This window comes from Haliaeetus leucocephalus, unplaced genomic scaffold, assembly GCF_000737465.1.
Source record: "Haliaeetus leucocephalus isolate CR32 unplaced genomic scaffold, Haliaeetus_leucocephalus-4.0 Scaffold439, whole genome shotgun sequence".
Classification (NCBI taxonomy): Eukaryota; Metazoa; Chordata; class Aves; order Accipitriformes; family Accipitridae; genus Haliaeetus; species Haliaeetus leucocephalus.
In genome coordinates, this window is record NW_010972875.1 from 2,365,665 (window position 1) to 2,385,666 (window position 20,002).

The 20,002-nt window shown below is 37.2% G+C and overlaps 1 protein-coding gene across 1 annotated transcript in view; it reads left to right on the forward strand.

The window, feature by feature from the left end:
- The window catches only part of NWD2 (NACHT and WD repeat domain containing 2), a 60,270-nt gene that overhangs the window by 17,940 nt on the left and 22,328 nt on the right, over window positions 1–20,002 (forward strand). Inside the window, exons 2-3 of the mRNA XM_010574538.1 lie at window positions 8,263–8,351; window positions 13,225–13,341. Of these exons, the coding sequence (XP_010572840.1) occupies window positions 8,263–8,351; window positions 13,225–13,341 (206 nt within the window). The remainder of the gene's footprint in view (window positions 1–8,262; window positions 8,352–13,224; window positions 13,342–20,002) is intronic.

A 20,002-nucleotide genomic window follows, 5' to 3' on the forward strand; every position in this document is an offset into this window, starting at 1 on the left:
GCTGTTTTCCAGTGCTTAGCTGTAATAAGCTTTGGTGTTCTGCAGAGATAATTTTCAGACTTAATTTTGGTGTCTCTAAACGTGCTGTGTCTTCAGTTTCTCCTGTCACATCATTTAATTGTATGACAATAATTGTTTGTAAATCATCATGTTTTCAAGAGCTTTTCCTAGTTTGCTTTATTGAATGAAAGAATTAGATTTTGTTGAATACTTCCACTTGTGCAGTTTGCAGAATGCAAAATTCTCTCCCTGTAGAGATTCTGCCTTCAACCCATGGTGCCACTAAAGTTCCCACTGTGCATTGGCATTTGCATGGAGATGCATTTGCATTTGCAGTGTTTGTCACAAATCACAGTCAAGGGATGCAAGGACACCTAGGCACCCAAGCTGCAATCTAGGGACTATCTGCAGAATTGGGAAACAATTCCAAGTCAACCTAACTATTCTTTTTTCTTTAAGAACGTCTACATGTAAGGGTGAGGTTTTCCCAAGAGGTAATGTGAGGTTCGTTATTAGGATACATTATGAGATAAAATTCTGCTTCAGAGTCCTCACCCATACCATACCCTCTAGATTTAATGAGTATGCAGTGTTTGATTATTTATTTATTTATTTATGGACTGGAGGATTTCTTCCAAACTCTGTGGAAGTCAGTAAGGTATCAAAAAGTACTGGGTTTCAATACGTGCCACAAATATAGAACTTCATTTAAGATCTACTGAGATTAACAGATCTTTCCATTAACTTCACCAACCTTTGGATCAGAATCCAAATTTGTTTCATGTAAGCATATTGTACGCATAATAAAACTCAGAACTCTCAGCAACCAACATTTGTTTTAAATTGGGAACAGTCATGTGTGAATAATCAAAAGTCTTTTGATATTTAGATACAGGAACTTCTTTTCCCTTCTGTGTCATTTCCATACTGATATTTCCCCAAAATTCTGTATTTTAACATGAGTCTTGGCCCCATTGATCTTACTAGAATCTTCATTTTTTTATGTATACAAATTGACAACTGGGTGTTATTGTTAAGCCAATAGGTGGCACTAGTTAATCATATTAACAGTCAAGATGCAGGGTATTTTCTAAGATGTCACTGTGAAATGTGGCCAGCTATTAAGCATTATAATTAAAAAAATAATAAATGCATATTCTATCATCTGTGTTGTTTTAAATTTGTCATCTTACAGAACTGACAGTAGGGAACATTTCACAGAAGCAGGTTTTAAAACTACATCTCATTTTAAATCGGATATTGTTTGATTTGGGGCTACAAAAGAAGAGCTAATTGCTGCAACTAGAAGTTTTAGGCTTATAATTATGCCCTACATTTTAAATCCTGCATCAGATAGTTAGGTCTTTTGTTTCGAAAATGTGTTTGTTTAAATGTTCTGGTGTAGACCACAAATTTGTAGTCACATCCTGTCATTTCTTCACAACTGAGAGACACATTTCAGGATTACTTACTATTTTAATATAATTTTCTGTTATTTCTTCTGATTTTCAGGCCAAGCGGCCATTCCTTTGGGCTCAAATGCTCAGCCCACTGTTGTTGTATTTATTTTTTTAAGAACTGAGACGGTTGAGGAGAGGGACATGCCAGTAGTGTTACTCTGCAGTATCCTGGTGGCTAGAGCACTAACCTCTGAGCTGAAGGACTGCAATCTAGGTCCTCCTTAGTACAGCACAGTCGCACACGCTTTCTGCACATCCTGTGAGAGAGCTCCCACCATCAGGCTGGGTGAGGACACGCAGCTGTGTACATCACAGTAATGTTGCAGTATTTTGCTAGTCAGAATTTATTTGGAGGGTTACAGTCAGTTGTGAGTTTTAGTTTAATTAATGAATGGTCTTCAGTCTGTCCAATTTCTCATTTGCCTTTTTAGAGAGCTAGTAGACACCTGAAGATTGGCGGTGCTGTTCAGGGAGGGCACATTGGAAGAAGTGACCCAGACCAATCTGTTCCCATTCTCTAAAAAGAGTCTTGGGGAGCTTTGGATGCTTATTCTAATGCTCTCTAATCACAGAAACCCCAAGGGAAGGAAATTACAAGAGAGTCTATGCAGTTAATTTTCTAGGAAGGCAAGGGTACTAGGTAGCTCAAGTCATTTTTCGCTGTCTTACCAGCTACATGATTCAAGCTCATTGCTTGCAAAGTGCTCTGAGATTCTCGGATGAAAGGCACTATAGAAAGGCAAATGACTTATTATTCTGGTATTATTTTCAGAGACAAGGTTTCCATAATATTTAGGGACATTTGTTACCTACTGGTATTCAAAGCTTTTAGTATCAGGGGTAATATACAATGCTGTTGTGCATTATTAGTAAAAAAGGTAGTTTAAAAGGAATAATTCAGTTGAATAGTCTTATGTGACAAGAACATACTAGCATTAAGAGGTTTGGCAGCCACTTCCTTACTTGGTATTGCTGCTAAGTAATTTTTAACCTTATTTGCATCATATCCTTAGATAATTCAAGTACAGAAATTCCTACTGCAGTTAGTAGGCAATGGTTATAAAATACCCACATTTTTTATTATTGCAATGCATTAAAAAAAATCCCATGGCAAGAATCTGTCCTACCCATCCAGCAAATCTAAGCATTTACAATACTTAGAGGAAGCAAATAGCTGGGTATCTTAGTGGATACCACCCATTCAGGACTAGATTAGAAGATACTCTATGCTCATCCAGGGCCTCAGACCTCCATAATCGCACAGAAGACTCCAACATGATGTGATAATAAACATATCTGTGTGCATTTGTACAGGAGACTAAGCTAGCAGAGAAGTAGCCTGTGGAAAGAGGTGAGGTCAAGACTCCCAGCCAGCCTCTGTCCTGACCTACTGCAAAGCATGGGAACACCAAGCACAGGGAGGTGATACAGAAATTGTTTCTTCTGTGCATACAAGGAGCAGCTCTTTCCTGGGTGATGGGCTGGAGATGAAACCTGCAGGCAGCTCTGTGACCCCAGAGTTCATTCCTGTGGTACCTTGAACAGCTGAAAGGGCAGCTTTGTTCTTCTTTTTCTGCCTTGGTCCTTCTAGGTTCAGCTGCCTGCCTCAGCCTGTTATGTCAGTCAACAATTTTCCTGCCGGATCCTTCGAGCTGGGTAATGCCGCATTCCTCTGTCAGTCAAACTGGCAGTGCAAACACCCTCCCTGCTTAGGACTTTCCCCTGCTTGAGGGCCTTAGCTTGCATCGTGCTTGGGTAAGGTTACTCGCAGGTTACATTTCTGTGAATAGACTCTCAACTTGAATGCACTGCTCCTTTGAGGATAGTCAAGCAGGGCTCACTGTCCCCACATTGGCACCCCCTGTGCAACACATGATAACAGGATGGGGCTGAGCAACCTCCTTATTCAGCTTCATCGAGCCTCGGTTGAATACAAGTTGTGGTGTGACTCCAGCCCATGCACATGAGCAGCCATTCTCATCACTGTGGCTGAATTCAGACCAGTACAACCACCAGCAAGAAGAGAAACTGTTTGGTCTTAGGGCACAATAACTGGTGCTTGAAAATGGGTGATTTCTATTGGGCTTCTGTGTTAACTGTTCACTTGTATATACATTTTGAAATTTTCTCCAACTAGGCTATTTTCCATGACTTATTTTATCCCAGAGATTAATGTTTGGCAACTGTTTGTAAATACACATCATCTGTTTACTAACACAAGAACTAAAATGTACTTCTCCCTATTAAAAATAAAATAAGCGACTTTAATAGCAGAACAGCTTGTGTTTGAAGGTCAGACTTTGGCATGGAAATAGTTCACGCTGAGAAGTAGCACCTTGGAGTACTCTAATCAAAACTGGCAGTGATTTGACTGAGCTACAAGCCTTCAGAAATCACACTTCACACAGTTGTGTTTAAACAGCGATTGCCTATTATTTGGCAGAAAGGCTGTAAATGCATATGTGGCTAATTCAGTCCAGTCTTCAGCATTACACTGGGGAGAGGGAGCGCTGCGATGGCATTCTCAGTCAGTTCAAAGTGCAGGGGTGGGCAGGATGGCGTGGTTATGGACTGGCTTAGGAGGCAACCATCTGCAAGAGTTAGCACTTGTATGGAAGGTGTGTGTTCAGCAAGTCACTGTCTTGCTCAAGACAGTGTTGTTTTTTGGTTTCATTTAAATACTGGACACAGGTTTAGGGTTGGGTTTTTTTTTTTTAAGTCTTGTCTTATGTTTTTGCAGATGTAGTTTCATTCCCACACTTTATTATGGACTATCATTTGGATTTCAGAGTATCAGAATTAACATTAGGAGGTGTATAAAGCTCATCTCACAGCCACTGTCTCATTATGGCTGCTAGAAGAATGTCATTTAGTTAATCCATTCATCTGCAGCAGCAGCCTGGAAGGTGGAATTTGCCTGTGTGACATTTTTGTTAGGATCTGCCAGCTTCACAGATTTGCTGTCACAATAAATCAGGTTAGATTTTATTTAATTAAACCAGCTTATCTGCCATCCATACTAATTACTGTAGTTTATCTTAACTATATGCATTTCTGTTTCCTTGAAGTTTCACAACTTACTACAAATAGAGGAATTGTTAAAATTCATTAATATAAGCACCAGACTCATTCCATTCCATTAGATTTGGAGGTAGGAATAAAAATACAGGATGGGTATGCTGAGTGTCTTATCCCGAACACAGTTCTAGCTGAAAGAATGTTTTATCTCTTTCTATTTCATTTAATACAGTATCAGAAATGTAGCACTACTCTTGCAGTGTGTTGTTTCATTTTCTGAACTAGACTCTACAAGTTATGCTGTAGGGAATAGCACCATGTCCTAAAACTAGAGCCAATGGGGTTCTGCAGTGTAAATCCTATGGGCATAAATGGAAAGCAGCAGAATATGGTTTTATCTGTTGTATACCTCAGACAATATATTTCCCATTTATCATGCAATCACATTTAACTCTTAACTTCTGCCCTTTTCCAATATTTTTTTTGTTCCTGCAACTTAGCCTATTTTAGTTCCCTAGAGGACTGTTCTGTCCACTGTCACATGGATAATTTAAGTAACTGTAATCAGTAACTGTGAATTGTTTCTTCTTTAATAACAAAGCTGTAGTCATGATTAATTTCCATTTAGAGAGGCAAGAATAATTTTGTTTTAGCTCAGTAACTGAGTAGTAAGTTGGCTTTCAACAGAATTTATTCTATTCAATAGTGAAGATACAGTGCTCTGTGTTTTTGTAGACTTGCATGCCAAAATTAACCAGTGTTAAGGCAAAGAATTTAGAATATATAGTCTTCTATCACTGACTGATCTAAGGGCCTCAGTTACTGTGAAGGTAAAAAAAAAAAAAAGTGAAGTATTTCAAATGAAGCAAAGTACACAGGTAGCTTTTATCACAAAGTACAGCAACACTGTGCAGTACGGTGACTCCAAGCTAGCACTGACAAAAGTTGCTTTGGAGCCAAAATAATACTGCTGCATCGGCACAGTGCAACCCTCTGGCTAATTAGCCTTGTTACCTGTGTACTACATTGTGCAAGAAAAGGTTGACTTAGGCACTAAAGTGTGAGAGAAAATGAGTGTGGATCCTAAGGAGGGAGCAACTCATCCATCCCTCTATTCCTTATGGACTAACTCAGGCAGTCTGGGCTGAGAGCACTGGTTTTTGCACTCCATTCCTGAATATCTATGGGATGTGTCTGTATTCATCCTGATCTGGAGTACACTTCTGAGGTGAATCTCTTGATCTTCACTATCTAATATACTTGGACTCACATCATAGAGCGGTCTTGGCATGCATGAACTGGGTTCCTTTCGGACAAAAAACAGGAAGATAACTCCAGTGTCTCACTTAATGCACTCCAAATGTTTGTGGGGGTTGAGCCCAATCCAAAGTAAAATCCCCTGAAATACATATGGCATAGACATTGGGTCCTTGGCACCAGCTGTTTTAGTCTACATTTTTGTTCCCACTGGCCCACACAGTAGCAAAAGTCTTCCCAGGCACTGTACGAGGGGCCTGGATGACTAAGCCAAACCTGCTGGATCTTCTGAGAGGCAGGATCACTGCTGGTTGCAAGGGGGACTTAGGAGGTCATCTGGGCTAACCTCCCTCTTGAAGTGCTGCCAGCAGTAACTTGGTCAACCATAAACTTGTCTAGCCGAGTCTTGAAATGCTCCAAGGACAGAGGAGCTTCTCCTAGTGTCCAACCTGAACTTCCCAAGCTGCAATACGTTGTTGTTGCCTTTGCTGTACTGTCTGACACTGCCACAAAGAGCTTGGCACTCTCATCTTTTTAACTGCCTTAGAAGTAGTTGTAGGCTGAGGTTAGGTCCCCCTTATGCTCTTTGCCAGACTAAACAAGCCCAGATTCCTCAATCTTCCCTTGTGCTCTTGGCCCCTGACCATCTCAGTAGCCTCTCCAGTTTCCTCCCGATCCTCCTCGTATGGAATGCCCAGAGCTGGGCACAGCGCTCCTGGTGCAGCCTCTTCAGTGCCAGGGAGAGGAGGGTAATAACTTCCCAAGAGGGAAGTGAGGAGAGAGGGAGTGAGGCCACACGCCTCTGAATGTAGCCCAGAGCAGGGTCTGTCTTATTTGCAGTGTTCAAATTGGATATATAAAAGCTGTGCACTTCAGATTTACGATCTCGCCTTGAGTGGTGTGCTCAGAGTGAAACAGAAAGCTTGCAATGGAGCAAGGACTTGACTAATGCTTCTAGACCATTGTCTTCAGAACACATTAGCATAGTTAATATATTTTAAAATGTGAAATCATGAATACATAATATTGTTGCACTGCAAGAGAATGTTTTATAAAAACTACTATGCCTTTGACACTTTTCCCTATCAAAAGTTTGTGAAGGAAGAACTGTGGTAATTCAGATAAATTGGATGAAGCTCATGGCTGTACTTTTGAGCTTTTGTGGTATAGCCTTTTTACCTTGATGAAGATTTCACAAGAAATAATTCTCTGGAGGTGTTCTGGATTGCTTTCTGTTTATAAAAATAAATGGTAATTATACCACACATTTGTGTAATATTTCAAAGGTATATTCAAATATTAAGAAGGGTATTACGAATTTGGTGTAATTAATTAAATTACAGATTTCACACTTTCATAGGATTGTCAAAATAAAAAATATTATAAATCTGTGACCATGATTCTATGAACAGATCTCTGATTTAGACATATCAGCTGTGGCTCTGGTAAACAAAACATTGTTAGATTTGCATACATATCTCTGGTTTACAACAGTATGGGGATTGTTAAATCAGTTTTAACCTATTGTGTTGTTTCAGTGCAGTTATACAAATATTGCTTTAACTGCAGCAGATATTCTCCATCATTCATAAGTTAACGCTTTATTTTTCATCACATGGCGCTCAGATCTAGTGGTTTACAGCAGTTGAGTTTTATTTTTGAAAATAACTTAGCAACAGTGTCATCCCTCTGTGTCGTAACTCAGTTGACACTGATGGCAATCTAGACCTAGCAAAATCCATCACATATCTTAGTCTTATTGGGAAAGACAATAAAATTTATTACCTATACAAGATTTCATTACTAACCAAATTTACTTCACATTTGACAGTATGTTTCTTGACTGGTATGTTTTATAGAAATGTGTTCAGATGAACTTAGATAGACAGTACTTAATAATAATTTTGGTCTCATTGCCATATTGTACTTCATTATCAAAACACATGTAATTTTGCATGGTAGGAATAACATGATGTCAGAACTGTGCATTTAGTATGATAGCAGGAATCACCTGGACCAAAAGATACCATAAATAATGCTATTAACAGCTTTTTTCCTTTTAAGATACTATCAGATTAAAGATGCTGATGAAAGTGATAGTGTTTGATACAGTGTCATTAATTCATGTTATTGACTTATTTCTAAGTATAGAGCTCTCTTTTATCTTTGGTATATCTCTTTGTTCCATGGTGTTTCTAGTTCCTAAAATTCAGCTTCCTGAAAAATAAATAGAAGCCAAACTGATAAATTCAGACTGCTGAATTACAAAATTAATTCAGCTGCACTGTATTGAAATATGCTGCAATACTAAGATGTGTATGAAGCCTAATGTTGGACATCAAACACATTTATGTGTTTCTGCAACATACAGTTTGGAGATTAAATCCCAGCACTTGATTTTCATTAGGGGTGGGTGGGTGGTGTGGTGGGTGCATATTAAGGGCTCTTTTTTATGTGATACATCTCTCTGACGAAAAGAACAGAGTTCATGTAAATATTGTTAGTAACATCTTTCTCCCCAATACAGATACAATAGCAGAAAGGAGTGCCCTAAGAGAACATGTGTATCCTAAGCTGAGAGAATTCTGCAGGGAGAACTATGGGCTGGAATTTCAGGTAGGTTTTGGTGTGTTGAATCTTGCATTACTTTTCTTGAAATTAACTCTATTTAGAACAGATAACATTTTTAAATATCATTGGTAAAATAGAAAATTGCAAAAAATGTATTTCATATGTAATTGTACTGAACTGATGTACTTAAATTATTTTACAGGCAGATTTGAGGTAAATTCTAAATAGATGAAAAACACACAGTTTTACAATGCCACATTGCACTGGTGGTAAAAGCAATAGGGCAACAAACTGTCAACTTTTACATTAGAAACTTAATGAAACCACCTCTATTTTAGATATTCAAAGTATTTAAGAAGAAATAATGTTACATTTGAATTACCGTGTTGTACTTCTAGAAACCATACTTAAGTTAATGCAACCTGTTTTTAATTTAATGTAATCATCATTGGAGTAGCAACTTCTGTATATTCACGTAACTGTTATATCTACTCTAACTATGGGTTTATCTTCCACTGTAATGTGGAAAATAGTTTAACCAGGTGAATATTGAAACTGATTACCAAAACAAATTGAATGTGGAACATTTCTATTGTGATTATATACTATGGAATTTGCTTCCTTTAACATCAATTGTAAAATTCTCATTGCTTCAGTCAGTTCATGTTTTCCTTTGTGTTAGGGAAGACATAGACCCACCCACATCTTTGGTAAGAGCCAACTGGTAATAAATACAGTTGCATTTGACTTAAAACACATGAGTTCGGCATCACAGTTGAAGTCACTGGTACTTTTAAGTCAGGTATATCCTATTCGCAGTCCAGTAAAGTCATACAGTAAAGTCCCGTGTATGTCAGCAGGCCTGGAACTGGTTCTCTGCTAACAGAAACAATTACAGTGTGTGATGTTGTAAAAATGCTGTTCAATTTTTCAAAAATTCTCGTTCCACATCCTCAAGCCTTCCTCACATACTAGTATTAACCTGCCATCTTAGTGACCCCAAAAACTCAGCTCTTCAGAGTGTAGCTTACTCGGAAACAGCTAATGCCTTTTATGCAACATCCTGTTCCTCCCAGTGTATTATTCTTGATGCACATGCAGCTGGTTTTTAATCAAAATAACAAGTTCTTAAATTAGGATATTTGGTTTTAATTCCCTGAGTCACAGTGGAGTTGCTGAATCTGCATGGTGGTAAATTCCAGAGTGATTTTTGATTATGGCTATAAAAGAATTTCATCTGAAGGTCCTAGCTCATCAGCTGATTGGGAAGTCCCAGCTGCAGTAGTACATGCAAGGCATAGCAAAAGATATTTAAATAATAAAGCATTTTTTGCCTCTTACTACCATGTAATACTAATGGAAAATATAAACTTTATTTGTCAGTCATCTTTGAGGAGACATCTCAGTGACAAGAGGGAAATGTCTCTTCCAAGTAGATCATAACCCTCTGAATTTTTTGTGAGAGGAAACATGTCTTTCTTCAAATGGATTGTAATGTCATCTCTAGGGGAGGTAGAATTATGTTTATTGTAGTTGATATTCAGGGAAGCAAATTATTTTATTACATAGTTTCAACATTAGGAGCATCCTTATGTGATATGATGTCTGAGAGACAGCTCCACTGACACATTTCTGAAAACAGCTAGAAAGCTATCACATTTCTGTGGAAGCGAAGTAGGAAAACCTGTACAAAAAATTAGCTAGGGAAAGTAGTAAGGCATTTTGGAGCAAGCTCTGAGGTAGACTTTATCAAAACTTTTTTTTTTTTGCCTTTTCCATTCCTGATACACTGAGTTTCTTAGGTTAGCATGCAAAATCAAGACTACAGTTTTTAGTGCAGTGGTGTCGAGAAAATATTATGTACTTTTCAGATACAGGGATAAATTTGTATTTCCCTGCACAGAGGAGAACACATAACTTTTCATCCTGATATGTAATCTTCTACTGACCAAACAAGAACTACCTTGCATGTGACTACCACAAATGCGCTATAATATCGGGTGACCTGAATACACCCTCTTCCTGATAAATAATGACCCAAATGAAATGCATTTGAGTACATTCATTGCTCCAGCTTCCACTGAGTCATCTGGCTGCACTGATAAGTGTTTCAGTTGTTGCAAAGCATGAGATCTGTCAGGCACCCTCAAGTTGGTTGGAGCTGTTAGGGAACATAATGACCATGTGTGTGGAAGCAGAACTGAATATATTCAATCACTCTATGAATTTGTTTGCTCGATGGACTTCCTCTTCCATTGAATCAGAAAATATTTCTGAAGAACAGGTATTGGTGAACACAGAAAGCAAGTAAGCTGAGAAAAAGACTTCCAGAGTGCATGGTGTTTTGTACCTGAAATACAGTATTTTTCTAGGGGAGGACAGAGATGTTAAAGAAAGTAGTTGTAATAGAAAATTTTTGAAGGATAACTAACCATAGTTAATTAGCAACATACTCTTTTCTTCTTGGGAACAATGAACTGTTTCAAATCATTTTCACCATGTGATATATACTAGAAGGAAAGTGGAATTTCGCATGAATGAAATTTTTTACTGTTTTTTTAAGCACTTGGAAGCAATAAAATTCTTTCACTTCCTTAGAAAAATCTGTGAAACTGTAAGATTGGTAGGACAAAAGCTAAAATAAGCAAAAGAAAACACTGAATTATGAACAAAAAGTCTCTGTTAGGTGACTACTGTGGAAGTGAACTAGACCAGTGTCAGTCCACTGTGTGTAAGTAGCTCTCGCACAGAGCACTGGTTGTCATTTCACCTTGGCAGCCTTACTGAAAGTTAGAGTGGGTGTTTGTCACACAGTTTTTCCAAGTATAAGTGAAAACATACTTCAACATCAGATACAGTTGTCTTCTTGTTCCGTTTCTTTAATTTTGTAAATCCTATTTATTTTAGCTAGCATAAAGAATAACTGATAAGCCTCTCATTTTGAAATTCTTGGTGCCTTTAGAGGTTTGATGGCTCAAATATTTCTTCTTGCAGGACAAAGTTATAACATGTTAAGATACTATGCGCCAAAATTGTGTTGCCCAATAAAAATAACCTATAACATTATAACACACAGAAGGCAGCCACTGAGCCCCTACAATATCTGCTGTTCCAGAGAATCTCCTCTTCACATTTACAGAGTTAGCGTGATTTCTGCACAGTTAATTAAAATAGAAATTGCTTTTATGTTTCAGATGAACTTGAGCAGCACAATAAATTCATTCAATAAGTAATTCAAATATTTTTGACTGTACGCTGAGGTGCTCTAATTTTATGACTGGAATACTTAAGCTCTATCATACATCATTCATGTAATCAGACAGCTGAATACAATGTGAAGTTCAATAATGAAGTCATATAGATAAATAACAGAAGGGAGAGACGAAGAAGGGAACACTTTTTTCCTAATCAGACTAAAAGAGGACAGAGAAGAAATCAGTGCAAATGAGGGAGATAGGAAGGCTGTTTGAGGTGCAGTTTTTTAAAGCAGAAGCTGCTTGTTCCAGCAAAATTTTGGAACAGAGTTTCTGTAAAAAAATAAAGATATTAAGTGTATTTTCTTGGCAGTGTAAGCTATAATGCATTTTATACATTGAGCTATTTCACTCATCATCAGTTAGATGGTGCATTACCTCTCGTGTTTGGCAACAGTGTGCCTACTCCAGCAAACACTGACACATATCCCAAACTTTTCTGGAAGAAATAACCAACAAGACTGTTGGTGGTAAAACTAAACATGGCCATAAATGCTTCTAGATTAGGTCTTAAACCTTGGCATTTATTGTTATGAGAAATTTCCCAAGAGATTAACCAGCTGTAAACTGGTGAATTTTACTTTTACATCAACGCATTATTAGTTCTTATATTAGGTCTTCAGGCTGATTTTATGATCTGTTTAGACAACAGCTAGTTTTGTGGTTCTGTTTCTTGTGGAAACAGCAGAGTGCTTCCACAGTACAAATAATATTACAATAAACAATATTGTAATATATTCATGTCTTAATACAATTTCAATTTTTTTTTTAACTATCTACTAGACCTTTTTTTTGTTCAAGGTACATACATGACGTTAACAATCAATAGCAGCGTAAATGAGAGAGTAGTAGCATGTACCATAAGTTTTATTCTGAAAGAAATGCATACATATGATCCCTATTCTTTTAAATTCAATTTTCCACAGTAAGAATTCAGCCTTTTAGTTAAAATATGTAGTGAAATCACACTTCATCACTTAATTTCTTCAAATAAGTTTAACATCCATATTCCAGTTTCTTCCAGGAGTTTGTTTGCAACTAATTACCATCACAAAACTGAGTCTAGCTACAGATAAAAGGCTGAACAGCAAGCTGTCTGTCACTGCATATCTATACAATCTCTGCTTCCAAAGTAACAAAGACCAGCTGACAAAGGAAGTACCATATTACAAAACTACACATATTCTTTCTTTTGAGCCATGTGCACAGAATGAGTTTATATCCTGTGGATACAAGTGACACAGGCTGTCAAGTTGTGGTCTTGACTGTGATCCACAGCAAAACTCCCATTAATTTCCATGGAGCCAGGATTTTATCAATGCTTTTGTCATTCTTCTTACTTATCCATTATAAGCAATCTAGTAGCAAATAAAGACTACATCAAATCAAGATCTTGTAATGCTAATCTCTGCAAAACAATATTAATATGAAATGAGAGACTGTCCCAGGAGGGACTATCTGGGAGGGAAAATAAGAGGCTTAAATTGTTATTTATGTAAGGAAACCCTGCCAGTCTGTGTAAGGACTGGTTATAGACCTCATTGCCTTTTACCGCACTACAGAGCAATGCTTAGCAGTACATGAAATGTTGACAAATCTAATTTTTAATTTGATAGGTAGAAAGGGCATATGTTAAAGTAACAATGTTACATACTATTTTCCAGGTCATAGACTTATACTGGGGAGTTGAAGCAGATGAATGGGACAGTCCTGAGCTGCAAAAGACTCGTATGAAGCTGTTAGAAGATTGCTTGAAAACTTCTGCAGGTCCATGTTTTGTTGTGGGTATAAAAATAATGTTTTACTTTACAACAAAAATATAATGTTAGCTATCCTAACATGCATGATTCAGTAACAAATGTATTCTTTTCTTCTTTCTAAAATACTTGATATTCCTTGCTGTACATTTGCTATACTGCATCCAAATGTTTCCTTATACAGCACTGTAGATTAACAGTGATTACTCAGTATTAGTGGAAAGAAGGATCTTTCATAATCAGTCCTCATAGCAAGATGGGTTTAGAAACCACAAGGTATGACTGTATTACTGTCACAACAGAAGTACGGACTACTTGTTTAAGGAGGCCACCATTAGTTAATTCTTGGCACTTCTCACACATGCATTATTGGCTGGCCTAGAAGGACTTAGAAAAGCACAGCAGCAGCCGAGAACTATCTGCTCTGATCTGCATTTTGCTGTTTTGTGTCATAAACCCAGGGCAAGTTAGAATGACAGGTATTAGAGTGTGAAAAGACTGGAGGTCAGTGGCAACCGGAGGAGGCTCTGAGTCACTGTGGTTTTACTACTCTCTGCCTTCTCTTTACTGTTGCTAGAACAAGCATTGCTTTCAGGATTCTTCGAGAGTCAGTAAAGCTGGCAAAAAAGATAGATCTTCACTGGCTTTTCCTATTAGGCCTAAAGGAGAGACTGAACCCCTTTTACAGGAGTGGTTTATAAAGCTTTCCATATTTATTTTAATGTCAGAGAGGTCTTTTTCTGTAGATGAACCTGTTGTTTTACAGCAAGCTCAACAGTCTTCAGCTATCCGTCACAGCTTTTACAGCTGACGCAGTATGAATTTATGAAGTTATGCCAAACATTGTGTAGGGTTCTAATAGCTGAAAGGCACTGGGAGTAGGCTGCATATATAAAGTTCTGTCAGGTATGCTTTACCCCTTCCAATGAATCATATATAATAGATTTTGCTGTCACTGATTTTATGTTAAATATACAATTCATAGTAGTGCATTTTTTTTCTCTTTTGTCTGTGTCTAGAAAGATGTGCACCATGTTTTAAGATGAACACAGTTAACTTGAAAAATATTTAAAGTCCAGTTTAGTGCTGACTGTGTTAGTTTTCAGTGCATAGAGAAAAAAGATATGACTTTTGATAAATGCCTTTTTCAAGCTGCTTAGAGTAGCATAACCTCTTTATCTATGAAGAGTAAGGCTGTTCTTTAACTTTCTGGGTAGATCTAGATAGAGAATCTCTCTAATGAGATTGGCTATTCAATGGTATATAGTGCATACTTAACAGCATCTATTAAAGCATCAAAACAAAAGACAAGATGATTCGGGAAGAATGTGGGTATATTTTGTACATGAGAAGTACTATGTGCAAGGGAGGCTTCAGTGAAAGTACAAAAATGACCACAATGAATAGGATTTGCTATGATCAAGGATACTTCTCTAAAAGATAAGTATTTCTATTATTCCAAAACATATTTAATTATTTTATCAGCTGTCTTGAGGCTCCATCTTTGTGAGAAATAAATGGGGGATGTATGACAATTATTTTTCTATGCATAGTTGTAGGACTGCAGAGATACTAGGGTAAGTCTCAAGTTAAATTAACCTCTATAAAACTCATCATTTGTGTTTAAGAAGACAACAATATTATTTTAAGACAAAGTGCCTGCAGAGAAAAAAATAGATAACCTGCCTACATTAGATAAATTCAGTTCCAGTTTCATTCTAGTGGTGTAGAAGGACCAGAACATACAGGGCAAAAGACAGACTCATTCAGGATCTATCTGTCAGGCTGAATGTTTTCAAGTAAACTTGCCTAATCCTACCTAACTAATTTTGTCAATTATTACACTAATTGTTAGTGTAAGTTTTAGTAAATTACAAGCATTTTGCTATTACATGTCTTTATTACAAGTTTTCAAGGATTGGCCTAAAAGTAAAAAAACATTGCTTCTGTTTACTGCTGATATACTACTGATTGTATTCTCCATAGTCACTTGTCTATTGCAACTGGAAGGGTAGTGGAAGTGCTTGTCTCTCAGACATCAAAGGACACCTGCCACTCTCCTTTGACAGCTTTAATTAACCTCTGTTTTGATGTTAGCCTTCAATAGAAAACAATTTTAAGACCACGCCTTTGCTATTCCAAATTTTCTTTTCTATAATACATTTGCTAAGAAAATAATTTAGAAAAGGTAGATTTCTCCTCTATACTTAAATGTAGCTAAGTGAACCCTAATTCTTAGACTTGTCATAATAAGACAGAGAAGAGTTCTGAAAAAACTGCAAGTCCTTGATTATTTTGTTTTTTAAGGGAAGAATTTGAAAGATTTAGCAAACTGAAACCACAGAATCCCATGGGGATGGAAGGGATACAAAACACTGCCTGCTGTAAAGGCTGGAGATCACTTCTCTCCATGCCAAAGATGAGACAAAGAGCAAGCTGTAGCATGTGTTGTTCTGTACTTTTATCACACCCTCACAACCATCTCACTGCCTCTGTTTCATTCACCTGCTTGCCTCATTCTGTTATTTAGCTTCAGAGCCCTGGGGAACAAAGGCTGTCCTCAGCGCTTGACTGTAAAGAGCCCGGCGCGTGGAGTACTGAGTCTGGGGTGGGTTTGATGCTGTCATGACACTGTTTTTCATGAGGACACACTGGCCCAGATCTCTACAGAGTTTGCATAGCTTCCATCTTACGTGACTAAATTTAGTTTTCTGGGCTTATTTTTCTACTTTCTATCTTCCCTTTGATGAAGAAACAGAGTTGGAGCAGAAAGGCATGGCATTTTTCCTGTAGCAACACCCAGTGTCCTTAGACACGGATGTTCTAAAATCTCTGACAGTGAAGAAAACCTCGTCATGTACCATTGCTGCATATTTTAGCAGCTCAGAATTTTGAAGCTGTTAAGAACTGCCTGGCTGATATTGTTACTAAGGAAAGAAATCAAGCCAAATCAGAAATTTTAAACAGAACAAAACAGTTAGCAAAGAGGCTGCAGTGAGCCGACAACTTCAATATTTATTCCAGGTTTTCCAAGTATGGGCCAGAGTAATAGCTCTCCCAATGACTAGACTGGCAAAACTACAGAAATCTCTATACACATTTTTTGTTTGCTTTGTTGTACCTTAGTGGGATGGGGTTTATTTCATTTACAACACCAATTGAAGACGCTTCTACTCCAACAAGCATAATTAGTTTTAATTTATAGTAACATAATTAAAAACTGACTTTGGCACTGCAGGCTTTGGGCACCTTCCCATTTCTTGAGAAAGTTCTATAAAATGTGCCACTTCCATTCAGCTGGGTTTTGTTTTTTTACTTTTCAGTTACCACTTTTTTAATTCAGATGCAGATCTGGGATTAAATTGGACTATTCAGAATTAACTAGCAGATATGGATTGATTTTAGAAAGTGTTTCTTTATGGCACTTTGTGCTTGCATTGTGCTATCAAATGGAGAGAAAATTAAATTCAGTTCTTAAATTAGTGCAATGTGTAAGTTGGAAGTCCTAAGCTTTTCTTCAGATACAAAACAACAAAATCCAAATGAACACATATCCGTAAACACAAAGAAGGAAGCAGTTCTGAAAAAAATGGGTAATTCATTTCCTGTGACACTTTCTTTGGGAATGTACAGTCCCTCTGTTACCTACTGCCTGAGCTCTATCAACACTGGATCCAATTAAGGGCAAGGGGAGTTGTTTGGGTTTTGGTTAGGTTGGGTTTTTTGTTTGGTTGGTATTTTGCTTTGTAAAATCACAGCCTATTATAGGTGATCATTTAAAAACTCATAGCCTTTACTGTAGGTAAATACATACTGTAAGTAAATACATACCATGCTATTTTTGATTTACAGAATAATTTATCAAGATTTATTTATGAGGGGAAGAGTACTATTTCTGTAGGAAAAATACTTTCCGTGCAAATTTTATGCAGAAATCATACTGGTTGTCTCTGGAATCTACATGGGGAGATTGAAATGCAGTATATTTATTAAATTGTGAACTGCTTAAACTCTGCATTGTGTAATGATGTCAAAGAAAAAATACATTCAGTGCATCACTGGAACCTTTACATTTTGTTGGTTATGTTTCCTAGTAAATTCATAAGAGATGGTAATACAGACAGGATGGTAGAGTGACAATAAAGGTTATTGTCAGGTGTCAGTCCCACAACTAGTACTGATCATGAACAGGATTCATCTGTTACAGATCTAGTCTTGATACCTTTAACAACTAACAGAAAGATATAGGTACCTCTACTAATATCTGAGAAGTCATCTTCTGGATGACTGTTTCTCTATTAACAGCAAGGAGACACTAGGGAGTTAGACTGCTGAGTTAGGAACCCAAGTACAGTGCTTGATATCAATTAAGGCCTTAAGCTACTTAGGGTGTCGTTAGTCTATAGTGATTATTTGCAGAATAAGTTTACTGCCCTTTTAGTGGGGTTCCCTAACTAACACTCCATTACTAACCTGCTGTTGATTATGCCTTAGTACAGATCAGGGAACTGGCAGGCTTCTCTGCACTTCTCTTCAAATACACCCTGCAAGTTATAACACGTGGGTGCTCTCTTCCATCTGTGCAGCACCACACAGTCTCTGCCTGAACTGCTGTTCTTGCATGACTACGTCCTGAAAAAACATAAAATGAAAGGGAGAAATGGAAATGAAATAGTTTGTCACCTGTAACAATTTGCTCAATTAAATATGTTTGGGTTTGTACAAACGTAAGAGATTGTCTCCACCCATTGGTCAAATCATCTGGTCCAAAGAATAGTAAAAACATTTTCTACCTACTGTGAACAGCCACTGTAATTTACATTATCCCTCTCAAATTATTGACAGCCTGTTGTTAATTTCAGCATTAACGAACCATTAAAAAAGACCTAGCATTATAAAATTGGGATTCCAGTGGGATTTTAAAAGAATATTAGCAATTTACAATATTTAGCATGTCCTTAAATCAGCCAGAAATTGAAGAAAAAATATGGTAAATTGAGAAGTGAGATGTTTTTTACACCTTTGGATCTTTGTGTTCCTACAGTACAATGCATGCTTTAATCATTCCATGAAGTATACTGCTACTTGGTTCTTTTTGCTTAGTACAAATGGTTGATAATTAATTCTGAGCACATTCCAGCTCAGAGAAAATTCCAAACTGTATTACTCCAGCTCTACTGAATCTCCTCAACTCCCATTTCAGTTCTGGTGTTACTTTAGGGTTTATTCCTAATGTGAAAACCACATATATTCAGGTTCTGGAACACCTGACTTACTTAGGTTTTACTTTTGCTTTCATGGGAAAATTGCCACACATTTTAAGTTAGGGAGGCTAAAGTCAGTCAAATGTGTCTATATTAAAACAGCCAGTTTAGGGGGAATGCTAAGCACCCAGTGCTCTTCAGGAATTCAGCAGAAGTTATATGTGCTTGGTACATTTAAGAATTTAATTTTTCTCAAGGAAGCAGCTCTATATATAGCTTTTAAGTGAATGAGGAGAAATAGCTGGAACCAGACTTGGCACAGCAGCCCATCTCTCCCAATAAAGTATATTCCAAGAAACAAATATCAAATTACAAATTTTCTTCTCACTCCATGTGTGATTCAAAACCTGTCCAAATAAGAACTCTCTAAAATGTAAGTGGGTTTGGGGTCATACAGCATATCAGGAATGGCTCCATAGGACTTGTTGGCATTAATCTGAAGTAAAGTATATGTCTGAGGACACTAATCCTGTTTTAGGAAAGATTTTTCTGTGAATGTCAAAGTAGAACTTTGTATATTTTTTTAAACCCTTCAAAAAAGATAAAGTGATTAAATTTTAAAGACATAGTATGCAACTTTCCCCTCAGCAAGCCTTGGTCTCCTTTCACTGCCTCCAGACTAACAAGCAAAGGGTGTATATCCCTTCCCACGTTGTTTGTCCCTGAACAGCAGATATACACACAGAGTGGAATCAAGCACGGGGTGATATCATATTGATTAAGCTATTGTAAATGAGTTCCTTGATCTGCTTTAGGGCTGGGAATGTATTTTCCTGTGAATCATCTCTGATTCTCTAAATCTAAAATCTAGGGTCTAAAAATGCTTACCCATTTTTTAAACATATCCCATTGAAAATAGCTACAAGATTCATCAGGCAGCTTTTCCATGGAACATAGAAACTGCATGGTTTTTAATGCAGTCTTAAAATAGCTTGCATTTTCAGCCTTTTCTGCTAAGTCACTGTATTTCTTTTTCTTGACATAAATAGAATTTTTGGTGCTGCCTTTCAGAAAGGTTAAGTATTATATTTAATATAAATGACCATATTAGTGAGAACAAGATTAGCACAAACTCAAATTTCCATCATTCTATGTATAATGTGTAGAGGAAGAAATAGGCTGCATGAGATTTATGAGATTTATTTTCTCTTTACACTCAAGAGCTTTACCAAACCATCTTCTGAGGTAATATTGTAATCAGCTAGATGTAATAGTCTGTTCTGTAAATGAAACTGTACATCAGAAAGCCAACACTGGCTATTCTGTAGAAGGGGGAGGGGGCAGGAATCCTAAACCTTGCAATTCTATTTCTGTGTAAAGAAAAAGCATACTTTACAGTATTTAGCAGTCGGTTGCTAAGTTTAACGAGAAGTCTTAATGCTATTGCTTGCACCTAGGGTATATACCTTCCCTTTTCTCAG